Raw genomic sequence first — 12,030 nt, forward strand, 5'->3', positions numbered from 1 at the left:
GCCAACACTTGAACCAGATAATCTTTGTCCTCCATTTTGTGAGGCCACACACTGTATAACTATAAAAAACCAACCAGAATATTACAGATGCACATCAAAAGGAGAAACATTATCCCTCATTATATTATACATTTAATCATAGTTATTTGGTGAAGAATCTAATTAGAAATAACTATTTACTTCTGAGCCCTGAGGTAGGGATGAGAACGCACACAATAACTACTTTCTTTCTTGCTGTGGGCCTGAAGGGAAAAAAATTCCAAACCTAGTATTTGTACTGTGGGAGAGGTTTCCTTATGAGTACTTGAGATGAGAGGTTTTCTTCAAGGGAGGAAAGAGTAAAGTCCTTTTCTGGTCCCATTGCTTATCAGGCACACCTAGAGCTAGTATTAGTTGCAGTTTTAAAAGCAGGCATGTTATAATCAAAGATGTGTTGAACATCTTGTCCTCTGTGGCCCTCATTTTGTGTTACGTAGAAATGAAATTCCTTTTCTCTGCTCCATCCCAGAATAAATTTTTGGAACTTCAGATTTGCCTTTCAAGATCAGTTTTGAGCCTACGGGTATCTAGGCCTTACTATTAGAGATGTGTGGTCACCTCAGGAGACTGTTGTTGAGGGGTAGGGAAGGGGCAAAGCTGAATGCGACCCACCCACTACTGCTGGCAGAAGCTGCCATCTCATCCCTAAAGCTGAAGTAATATTTCGCTGCCAGTGTAGTCAAGTTGCGCATGGTATGCAGAAGAGGCAGAGGGAGATTCCATCTTCTCCCTCGTCTCCGCCAATGAAAGCTCTTGGGCTACTCTGCAGTTGCCCTGGGGACATGACTTAGGAGTGGGGATGGATCCCATGCAGAAACTTGATTTAAAGTGAACCCCCCCCCCAAAAAAAATGTGTTGTTTTTCACACAGTGTTCAGGGTTAACTTGAACAGAAATTAGAAATAATACGCAAAAGTGAGTAGTTTTTCAGACAACATTTGTATCAGTGAGAAATAATATGACATTAATTCGAATGCAAAGTCAACAAAACCCATCCCTTTTTACTTTTGGGAACTTCTGACTCATCTGAAAAACAACCCACAAAAGCAGATTTTAAAATCCCGTTTCTGCATGGGATTTAACCAATTTGCCTCCATGTGATAAAGTCCTTAGAAAAGTTACTTTGGAATACAACTCTCAGAATCCACCCCCTGAATGATGTTTCAAAACTCTGAAAACACATTCTTTCAAAGTCTGATTTGTACAGTCAGCCCTTCTTATACACAGATTTTTTTAATACACGGATTCAAGCATTCACGGTTTGAAAATGTTCCAAAAAAGTATAAATTTTAAATATCAAAGCTTGATTTTCCATTTTTATAAGAGACACCATTTTGCTATGTCATTATATTTAATGGGACTTGAGCATACATAGATTTTGTTATAGACGGGGATCTTGGAACCAAACCCCAGTGTCTAACAAGGGTCCACTGTATAACATTTTGTGTACCATCTTCCAAAAGAGCCAGCATACAGGTTTGATTGTTGGACTATGGGTGATAGAAGTTCAAAGCTTCACTTGGCCATGGAAATCCACTGGGTGTCCTTGGTCAAGTCATACTCTCTCAGTCCCAGGAAAGCAAAGGGTTCAGAAGGTAAAATTTCCTCTGAACAAACCTTGCTAAGAAAACCCTTTGATAGTGTTACTTTAAGGTTGCCATTAGATGGAAACATATTGAAGGCACACAACAGCAACCATCATGCATCTTACGGTACTGCTGTCAGTCAAAAAGCCTTTTAGACATTGCTAGTGTAGGAATCATTTGTTATGTAGATCTGGGATGGCCAGCTGCTTTTTATCTTATTTGAGTCCTGGCAACAGTGACATAGTAGTACATTCTGAAGTTTAGGTGCTCATCATAACTATGACCATTTCCCATCTCCAAGCCTTTGAAGAGAGTTAAAAAAATGCAGGGAACTGTTTTAATCCATATCAACAAACCAGTGCTAGAATGTCTCATCTTCAACAGGGGCAGGTCTTTTGTAAAGCTAATAGGTCTAAATTGCCAATTCAGGACCAAAACAGCTCAAATATACAGTGGGTCCTTGGTATCCACTGGGATTTGTTTCTGGGACACACACACACTCATGGATACCAAAATCTATGGATGCTCAAGTCCCATTATATACAATGGCATCGCTTATATAAAATGGTAAAGTCAAGGTTTGCTTTTTGGAATTTATATCATTTTTCAAACCATGGATTTGAATCCATGGATGTAGAAACCATAGATCTAGAGGGCTGACTGTAAGACAGAGAGATCACAACAATATAAAGTGGGTGGGAAAATCCAGCCTTCCCACCCTCCACTACTATGAGGTCCTGCAGGTGGAATGAGGGAGCTTGGAAGAGTGAGTGGCAGTTGATATTTTTGTCCCAGCTAACCAAAATATAATAGCCCTTTGTCACAGTGTATCTCACATCCATTACACTACTGCCTGTCAGTTTTAATCATAGTATAGTAAAAAAAATTGTTCACGGTGTTAGCCATGAGGAAGGAAAGGATTTTCAAAATAAAATAGATGAGGTGTGCTTTTGTTTTCATTGCTTGTTGACTGCATATGCTGTATAAACATGTAAACAAGTAAATATATAGAACTGCATGACTTGTTTGAGCACCTGCACTCCTCAGATGTGGAACAGACACCCCTAAGAACAGCCATAGTTTAGTAACAGGATGTTCTTGATTAGGGAGGGGAAGGGAGAGAGCATAGTAGTAATGCTTTGCATGCAAAAAGTCCAGCGGCCAGTGTCCAGTAACACTAATTAAAAGGATCTCAGCCTGCAGGGCTGGGAATGACCTCTTCCTGATGCCCCAGACAGCTGCTACAATCAGAGTCAACAGCACTTGGACTAGAAAGATGAATCAGTATAAGATAGTTCATGGCACCAACTTTGTTGTGGCACCCGTAAGCAGGCAGCTCAAAATCTCTTAACACTCTCAGCTCCAAGACCATTGTTTGTGGAGATTACATTTGACTTCCAAAAATGAAATAATAATAATTGCACGCACACACACACACACACACACACGTATTAGATTGTAATATAATATATTATAATATTATATATTGTACATTATAGTTTGCATTATTATCTTATATATTATACTAAATTTGTAATAGTAGTAGTTGTTGAGCTCAAGGCACTATATGGCTCCAGTCATCTTCTTTCCACTCTTTTCCTCACAATAACCCCTGAGGTAGGTCAGGCTGTGAGAAAGTGAGTGGCTCAAGACTGCCCGAGTTTCACGGCTCAGCAGTGAGTAATACTTGCCTCTTCCAAGCCCCCATCCTAGTCCCACATGTAACCACAACCCCCATAGTTAGCTACCCATCCCAATAAGATTATGCCTTGATATTAAAAGAAGCTATTTGTCTAGTAGAACATCCCTGTTTTCTTCTTTTAATTCCATACCAGCAACAGACTTGCTATTGATGAGGTTATGGTCCTATTTGTACTCTTTGTTAACAGCATGCAAGACAATACTTCAGAAGCTTCCACTTCAATAACTCAACTGCTGAGAGAGAGCTATCTTGCTGAAAACAGCCATCAAGGGAATAGTGAAAGGAGTAGATCAGAACCATCTCCACATTCTTTCCATTGTGGTGATACTTCTGGGACTTCAGACGAGGTGCCTGGACAAGATGAACTTCCTGATCTCTCTGCTTTTTTGAGCCAAGAAGAGTTGGATCAAAGTGTGAATCTGGCTAGGCAAGCCATCTCTCAAGATCCCCTTGAGAGCAAGCCAGACGAACAGATTCATGTGTTTTATCCCTCTGAGTTGAAAAACTCTGGAAATACAGTTTCTAATAAACCACAATTCCAGCCTGCATCTTCACCAACTTTGGACAGCAGTCTAAAGAAACAGCCACTTGGTTCAGAAGCTGAATCCAAAAAGGAATTTCTCAACAAGGCTGCTGATTTTATTGAGGAGCTATCTTCACTTTTCAAAGCACACAATTCCAAAAGAATCAGACCTAGGACATGCAAAAACTACAAAAGCAAACTTGAATCTAAAAATAAGGCTGCCCAAGAAAGCAGTTGTGTTTTTTCAAATCTATCTGAAAGTCGAGAAAGGCCTTGTGTTCCAGTACCTCAAGATTTAGATAAAACTGAGCACACACTCGAACACCCAGATAACCTTCAGCAGACAGACTTGGAAGCTGTAAATGCATTAGAAATTTCAGGTTTAACTACAGATTCATCAGCTGCATCTTTTGATTCTGAGGAGCCTATAGGCCAGCCACCACATTTTACTCAAAAACTGAAGAGCAGGGAGGTCCCTGAAGGAACCAAAGTGCAATTGGACTGTATTGTGGTAGGAATTCCAACACCTGAAATCAGGTAACCATATCCCTCTTTTATTTCTGTAATTGTACCTGTACATAAAGGTAGATTAATATAGTCAAAATAATCTCAAATGTGTACTCAGATTTTACCATGGAAGCCAGGAGCTTCTCATTTATAAACTTGCTCCTTTCTGTGATCTTGGAAAAATGGATCGCTTGTGACAAACATAAGATGAGTATTTGGTCCAGCTGTGGATTGTCTTGGGCAAGAGATAAGTGGGCTGATCCCCTGTGTGTGCATGCGCACATGCATGCACATGCCTTCAAGTCACCTGTTAACTTATGGCAACCCTATGAATTTCATAGGGTTCCTTAGGTAAGGAAAATATTCAGAAATTGTTTCCTTCCTCTGAAATGTAGCCTGTGACATCTCTTATGGATTGGTGGTCTCCCATCTAAGCACTAACTAAGGATGGCCCTGCTTAGCTTCCATGATCAGACAGGATCTGGGTCCTTTAGGGTACTTAGGCCTCCCTTCTATGCATTCACCTGGCCTCTCTGTCTAGTCCTGATCTACAAGAGGATAAGATTAGATTAAAGGCAATGGTGTGTTTGAATGAAGGCTGCCCAGACTGGAACAGCAAGTGTTTTTGTGTGTAACAGGTGATTACAGCATCATCGGCCACAACCTCTAGCTTCTTTGTTCCCTCTGAATTTTCCCATAATCCCCTTGGTAGCCAGGAGAGGGTAACCGTGGATGTGTCCTACCAACAGTATGTTGTGGGAAGCTTTCCTTTTGGAATGCCAAAATGGTCTTGAATGGGCAATTAAAATACATTAGATTAAGAAAAGTCTTTTTCTTGGCTGATATGAAAACTGTTCAGATTGGTTTGTTGATATGGATCAACACAATTGCTTGTATTTCTGGATACTTCTTGAGGATGTGGCTGTGGGAGCTGCCATGGCCTGCATTTACCACTGTACCACTGATTGTGGGTGCTTCCAGACAAGGCATTTCTTGTCCAATTACCCTGCCATGTTCACAAAATTTTTACACAGGATCCAAACATTGTAGCCTTTCATTAGTGACCAACCCTCTTTTTATTTTCCCACCTCTTCTTCAATCTTGTTTGTTACCAAAGAAATCTGTTGAGAAAGAAAAGATGGAATAGCTATATGATGCTTTTTGATTGATAGCACTGGGAGTTGCCTACATCTGGAAACATTCTTAAGTAAAAAGACCTGGAAGACTAGGATTTAAATTCATCTCAACCATAGGAAGTATTAACAAATTCATTGGACTCTTTGGTTTATCTGCTATTCCCAATTCCAAATATGATTTGAAGTGGCTCATCTCTTAGCATTGTTGTCAGTGTGATAGCAATGGTAAAATGCTTCCGTGCATTTAGAAGTGCTGTGTGTTTCTTATCAGTTATAGATAAACCAGTTCCTGGGCTTCTCTTTTGGTGACACTCTAGCTTCAGATCAGATATGGAATCTAAGGTAGGGCCATTCAGTTAGCAACAGGCTCCAGTTCTCAATGCTGCTCATCATAGTATACTGGATAAGCAAGCAGGAATCAGCAACATCTGGGGAAGCAGAAATATCCATCTCCCAACATGAAGTGGTGGGTGCTCAAGTGTACAGGACAGCAGTAGTTTTCTGCCCAGTTGTCTCTTAGCATTTTCATCCTTTCTGAGAGACTCACATTTTATTCCTATAGGAAAAAGTGCAGCATTGGCATTGGAAGAAATGGATAGCCTGGCCTTCAAAAGCAGAGGATTGCATGGGGATAGGATGTTTACAGAGAACATTTCATTTCCCCCCATAATTCCTAAAATAAAATTATATCCCCAACCCACCCTAGAAGTTTGCTTGTAATTTATTTAAAATTGTCTTTCCTAAAACAGTTTTTTTAAAAAAAAATATCTAAATTAAGTCAACTCTTCCCAAGGTATCTTAATGATTAATATGATAACATGATTGGGTTGAAACCAGGCTTAGTTATACTTAGAGTGAGCCTAATAAAATGAATGGGACCATTGATTTCAGTGAATCTGTCCTGAGTAATCTGGATTTAACTCACTAATAGCTCAATCTTAAAAAGAGTCTAGTATGTCTCATAGAAGAATATGTGAATTGTTCCCACTTAAAAATCTAGTGTTTGATATCATGCCAAAGCATATGAAAGCTCCCCTTAGGGTTTTGGATCAGTGACAGCAATTTCACACACACGAGTCACTACCCTTGATGTCACAGTCAGTATCTGACGGTGTGTATGTGTGATAGCCTTTAGGGCTGAAGAGTGGGGTATAAATACCACAAATAAATAAATAAAAATAAACTTGATTTGAATGATTACATCTGAATAGTCTTGTAAATTTAAGGCAGGCAAAAACTTATTAAATCTAGCGCATATTTGTGTGATCTTTGTATCCTATTGTAAAAGCAAATTCAGCTTGATAGTTTCAGAGCCCAGCATCACATGTTGTGGATGCTGTGACAGAGAGATCTGAAAACACACAAAAATGCATGATGCATAGAAGTATCAGTGATCATTACTTAAAATAATGAGTGATTGTTTCAACATGTTTAGACCAGCTTGCTCCAGCCTTCTGCTTTCCAGATGCTTTGAATGACAGCTTTCACCACTACCGTGCTAACTGGGGATGGTGAGAGTTGCTATTCAACAGATCTGAAAGGCAGAAAGTTGGTAAATGCCAGCTTAGAGAGTCTCTGAATCACAGCATGTAAAAGAAAATTTCCCCCGTGAATTTCAGAACCCAGATCAATAAATAGAGTGATTACAGTACTTTTTACCATTGCATTTGATATGTACAAAATACAATTTAGGTACCAAGATAAGAGCCTAAATCATGTGAAGTCAAAGGCTTTCACGGCCAGCATCTATAGTTTTTTGTGGGTTTTTCAGGCTATGTGGCAGTATTGTGGAAGAGTTTATTCTTGACGTTTCTCCTGCATCTGTGGCTGGCATCTTCAGAGAATGGTGGCATGGAGGTGTGTGGGGTATATATATTGTGTGACCCTACACACCTCCATGCCACCAAAACACAGCCACATAGCCTGAAAAAAACCCATAAAAAAGCCTAACGCATGTTTGGCACTGGAAGTACAGCAGTATTGCAACGGAAATTCCTTCTTATATTTCCCCATCCCTGATTTGCAGCTATCAAAGCTTCCCCCAAACTTTCTCTGGAAGATTTTGCAGCCCAGTAGGATACATTTTCAAGATGCACAAGGGATTATCTCCTCCTACTTTTGCTGGATTATACTGTGCTATCAGTTGGTGCAGTGCTGGGTCATGTCCACAATTTCTAAATAAAAAATACAACAAACTAAGATCCAAAACACAAAACAGTAGCTACTTAAAATATGCAGGCTTTTTTTTCTTCTCTGCAAGCCATGACCAAAGATGTATGAATATATCAGCATTCAAATGTGACTCTCAGAAGCTAAGAGACAGAGAACGAGAAAGAGCAGAGATTTTGTACGTAAACTTGTATTCTAAACCTGGGTGTAACTGAATATCTGGGGAAATTATCTGTTTTATCTGCCACAAAATTAACATAGGATTATCAGCATATAAATATTCCTGTCAGACTTTAAGAAATGTCAGTCTTTCACTTCAAGACATTATACAAAAATGTTCTTCTGAGGTAGATCATTCCTAAAATCTACTAGAAAACCATCCTATGAATGGAACCTGTTCATCTTAGGATGCTGTCTCAGTTTACTGAAACTAGCCCTGGGGTAGTTACATGATTGATGTTCCACTGAAGCAATTTTCCACACAAGAATTATTTGCAGACAGCTTCCCATGAATGCAGTATATGACGTCAGAGCTGGCCCATTGGGATGCAGCATGAATGTGAAACCTAGTAAGGCCAGTCTTAGGGACTTATGCATTTCCTCCATTGGTCATAAGTGACCCATATTTGTCATCTCTACTGAGAGGTGCCTGCATTTTTTCCACTCGACTTAGCTCACCTCTCTTAGATTAATGTTACCGTGGCTGGGCATGCACAGCTATTCTATAAGTATCAAGGGAATTTGAAGCCCTATAAACAGGTTCTGTGTCATTCATTTTCTATGAGAACACTCTCTCATACATGTATGTTAATGAGAAAAACACATTCTGATCTTACTTGGTTTGAGAAGCCAAATATTCCATGCTTAGACAAGTTTGATTTTACAGTCCTTGGGAAAACACACCCCAGAATCCATAAAACAGATTGGGAATACCCCAGAATCCATTTAAAAAGTCTTCTAAGACTGGAGGCAGATTTCCAACCCCTTTCCACACATAGAAAGGATCCCTCCTCCCTTCCTCATGGTAGCTGGTATTTCCCATGTCAGTAGGCAATAAATCTGCTCAGGGCCTGGTTTCCAACTTTGAGGGAGCTATCACTGATGCTGAATTTATTTGGGGAATGATGGAGTTTAGTACATTGGATAGCTCTATTAGAGTTCAGCTTAAAATCTGGAGTGGATTCAGTACTTCACAACCACCAGCTGCCACTGCCCTTCCTGCACAGAAACATGAATACTTCTTTTTGCTCTGACACTGACAGAAGTTAAAGATGGTAAGTTAAGAAAATCTAAAGGTATGCAGCATCCATAGGTATACAGACCTCTCTCGGCCTCCCAAGATGGGAGAAGGATCTAATAATAATAATAATAATAATAATAATAATAATAATAATAATAATAAGTTTTATTTATATACCGCCCAATCACTGGGAATCCGAGCGGTTTACAACAGAGGGGATAATAGACAGTTCCCTGCCCTCAGGCTTACAATCTAAAAGACACGACACAAAAGGAGAAGGGAATGGTGAGCGGGGGAGGGAATCAGGTCCAGTATTCTTCTCTCCCTCTGAGGCCTGGACCAAAGCAGATGGACCGGAGGGAGGGCTCTTCTTCTTCAGGCTAGCCCTGATGGAGCTGGGCCAGCCTATTCTCTCCCTCACAGGCTGAAGGATGACAATTATGGAGAAAGGGGCCTCTTTCTTCAGGCTAGCCCCTGATGGAACTGGGCCAGCCTTCTCTCTCCCTCAGAGGCCGAAAGATGACAGTTAGGGAGGGAGGAGCCTCTTTCTTCAGGCCAGCCCCTGATGGTACTGGGCCAGCCTTCTCTCCCCCTCAGAGGCCGAAAGATGACAGTTAGGGAGGGAGGAGCCTCCTTCTTCAGGCTAGCCCCTGATGGAACTGGGCCAGCCTTCTCACCAGTTTAGACCAGTTTAGGAAGCTGGTTGAAATATTTGCTTCCCATTCCTGGCAAGATAAAGGATGGAAGGATAGATTTTTATTGTCCTACCACAGGATAGTCCTATCCGTGCTCCATCTATGCTGCAGGGACAGAAAAACCTTTGTCTAAATTCTTGGAGAGCCCAAGCCAGTGAGAAGATGCTGTCATGGCTGGGGATGATAGATGTTGCAGCCCAACACAGCTGTAATGCATTCAGTTGGGGAAGGCTGGAGTAGCCACTGCTGGACCATGTGGATCAATGCTTCATTTCAGCAGATCTGAGCATAGAGCTATGTTTGCTGGGGATTATAGTGTCTGAAAAGAACATTTTCAAGTTCTGTTATTCAGTCTAAGGAGATTATGGCACATATTTTTCTCCCGAGCTGGGTGTGGACATAAACTGCTTAAAAACTCTTTTGTGCCCAGCTCAGAGGCATTGCGTACCCAATCCGGACTTCTCCCGTTCTTTGTGGAGTCCAAGTCGGGTATACAATGCCTCCAAGATGGGCATGGAGGCATGTGAAAACATCAATTTTTAAGTGGTTTATGCTCATACCCAGCTCGAGTATGGGCATAAACCACCCAGCTCAGGAGAAAAACGTGTGACATAATCTCCTAAATCAGCTTCACGTGTTCCTAGACTACACTGTGTCTCTCTCCCAGCGGTGCAATGGATTCTCAGAAGTGACCTAGCAAAAGTGCTTGCAAATCGTGAGGGTCATCTTCCACTTGGGGAATGTATGGGTTGCTCTAATTTGCTTGGGGTGAGTAGGAGGTGGGGATTTTCTGTTTATACAAGTATTAGCAATGAAGCACACTTTAATTTCTCAAGGCCAGTTCCAATTTCATTTGCTGATTCTACATGAAAGGTTTGATATGATTCATGTTGAGTCTCCTTCACCTGCAATTCTGAAATCCAACATATTTCAAAATTCAAAACAGTCCATATGGGTAGCTGAGATGGTGACAATTTCTGATAGTTCAGTGTACACAGACTTTGTTTCATGTACAAAACTATTTAAAATATTGTGTATAAAATTACCTTCAAGCTATGTGTATAAGGTGTATAGGGAACATAAGTGAATTTCATGTTTAGACTTGGGTTCCATCTCCAGGATATCTCATTATGTATATCCAAATACAGTCAGACCTCCATATCTGTGGGGCATCCGTTCTGGACCCCCATGTGTATACCAAAATCCATGCATGCTCAAGTCTCATTTTTCTTAATGGCAGTGTGACATGTGTGCACCCGCTAGCATGGCTGTGTGCATGCAGCGCCATTAAATAAAACGAGGGCTTACCATCTGTGGATGGCAAATCTGCCAATAAGGAAAGTGGATTGTATTCCAAAATAAAAAAAATACTTTGAAATCTATAACACTTCTGGTCCCAAGCTTTTCAGATAAAAGAGACTCAACCTGTATTTCCAAAATCTGTATTTCCAAATGCATCTGAGGAAGCAGGCTCAAGGCTACGAAAGCTCATGCTACCAACATCTATCTTTCAGTTAATCTCAAAGGTGCCACAAGATCCCTTCTCATATTGATTTTACAGAGTAACCCAGCTATGTCTCTGAATTCTTTCAAAACTAAGTTTGTTTCCTGTAAATCAAATTATGCAAATAGACCCCCTCTTGTGATATCGTATATAAGTATTTCTGGCAGTCATTCAGACATTCATTCAGGAATACAAAGCCTTGTATCAAAAATAGCCAAAGTGAGATCAGAATTACCAGGTTAACAATTTGTCCAGAAAAATCATATGCCTGCTTAGTCAAGAAATAAAATACTCTGTATTCAATGGCATAATTCCCTGCTAAGTGTATCAAAAGATGCAGTCCTGTACCCACTTATTCAGAAGTAACTTTCAGTGAATACAATCAAGCTGGCCTTCTGAACAGGGAGGATTTCCTTGATAATTGTTCGTGTTAACCAAGGGTGGCAAGTCTGCCCCCACAGCAGGCCATAGTACTGTATGTCATTTTCAGCTACATAATGAACCATATATTCCAGCTTGGAAATCAGTTCCATCTGGAGTATCCAGGTTCAGTAGCCAGTTTCAAAGAATTTGGGTGGCTGTGGGTTTATCCCAAATGGAATCCACCCATCTTGGATGCTTTTAGTAGGAGCTTGTGTGCATTATGAGATGAAAGAGCAGTTTAGTCTAGGTTTTTTTGTTTTTAAGGTGATGTATTCAGGAGCCAGGGATGCAGCCGGGGGTGGGGGGGTCCATGGGGTCCGAACCCTCCCTTCCATTAGATACAATGAATGGTGTGCGCTGCTATGCCGCCATGCCCAGGCCCATTATAATGGTGCAACTTATTCTGGACCCCCCTTCCCTTCCCAAAATCCTGGCTACATCCCTGCAGGAGTTTAGAAAACTTCAGTGGCTACAAAAAGCCACAGGAGGCTGCTTGCATCCCACAGG

At 40.8% G+C, this 12,030-nt stretch overlaps 2 protein-coding genes across 5 annotated transcripts in view; both read left to right on the forward strand.

The window, feature by feature from the left end:
- TET1 (tet methylcytosine dioxygenase 1) overlaps nucleotides 1-12,030 on the forward strand; it is a 646,721-nt gene that overhangs the window by 270,290 nt on the left and 364,401 nt on the right. The window lies entirely within an intron of this gene.
- MYPN (myopalladin) overlaps nucleotides 1-12,030 on the forward strand; it is a 107,565-nt gene that overhangs the window by 34,382 nt on the left and 61,153 nt on the right. For all 4 annotated transcript variants that reach the window (XM_042459337.1, XM_042459336.1, XM_042459338.1 and 1 more), the window contains one exon: nucleotides 3,514-4,386. In XM_042459337.1, coding sequence (XP_042315271.1) covers nucleotides 3,515-4,386 — 872 coding nt within the window. In that variant the 5' untranslated portion in view covers nucleotide 3,514. The remainder of the gene's footprint in view (nucleotides 1-3,513; nucleotides 4,387-12,030) is intronic.

The sequence above is a fragment of the Sceloporus undulatus genome, chromosome 3 (genome assembly GCF_019175285.1).
Source record: "Sceloporus undulatus isolate JIND9_A2432 ecotype Alabama chromosome 3, SceUnd_v1.1, whole genome shotgun sequence".
Lineage (NCBI taxonomy): Eukaryota > Metazoa > Chordata > Lepidosauria > Squamata > Phrynosomatidae > Sceloporus > Sceloporus undulatus.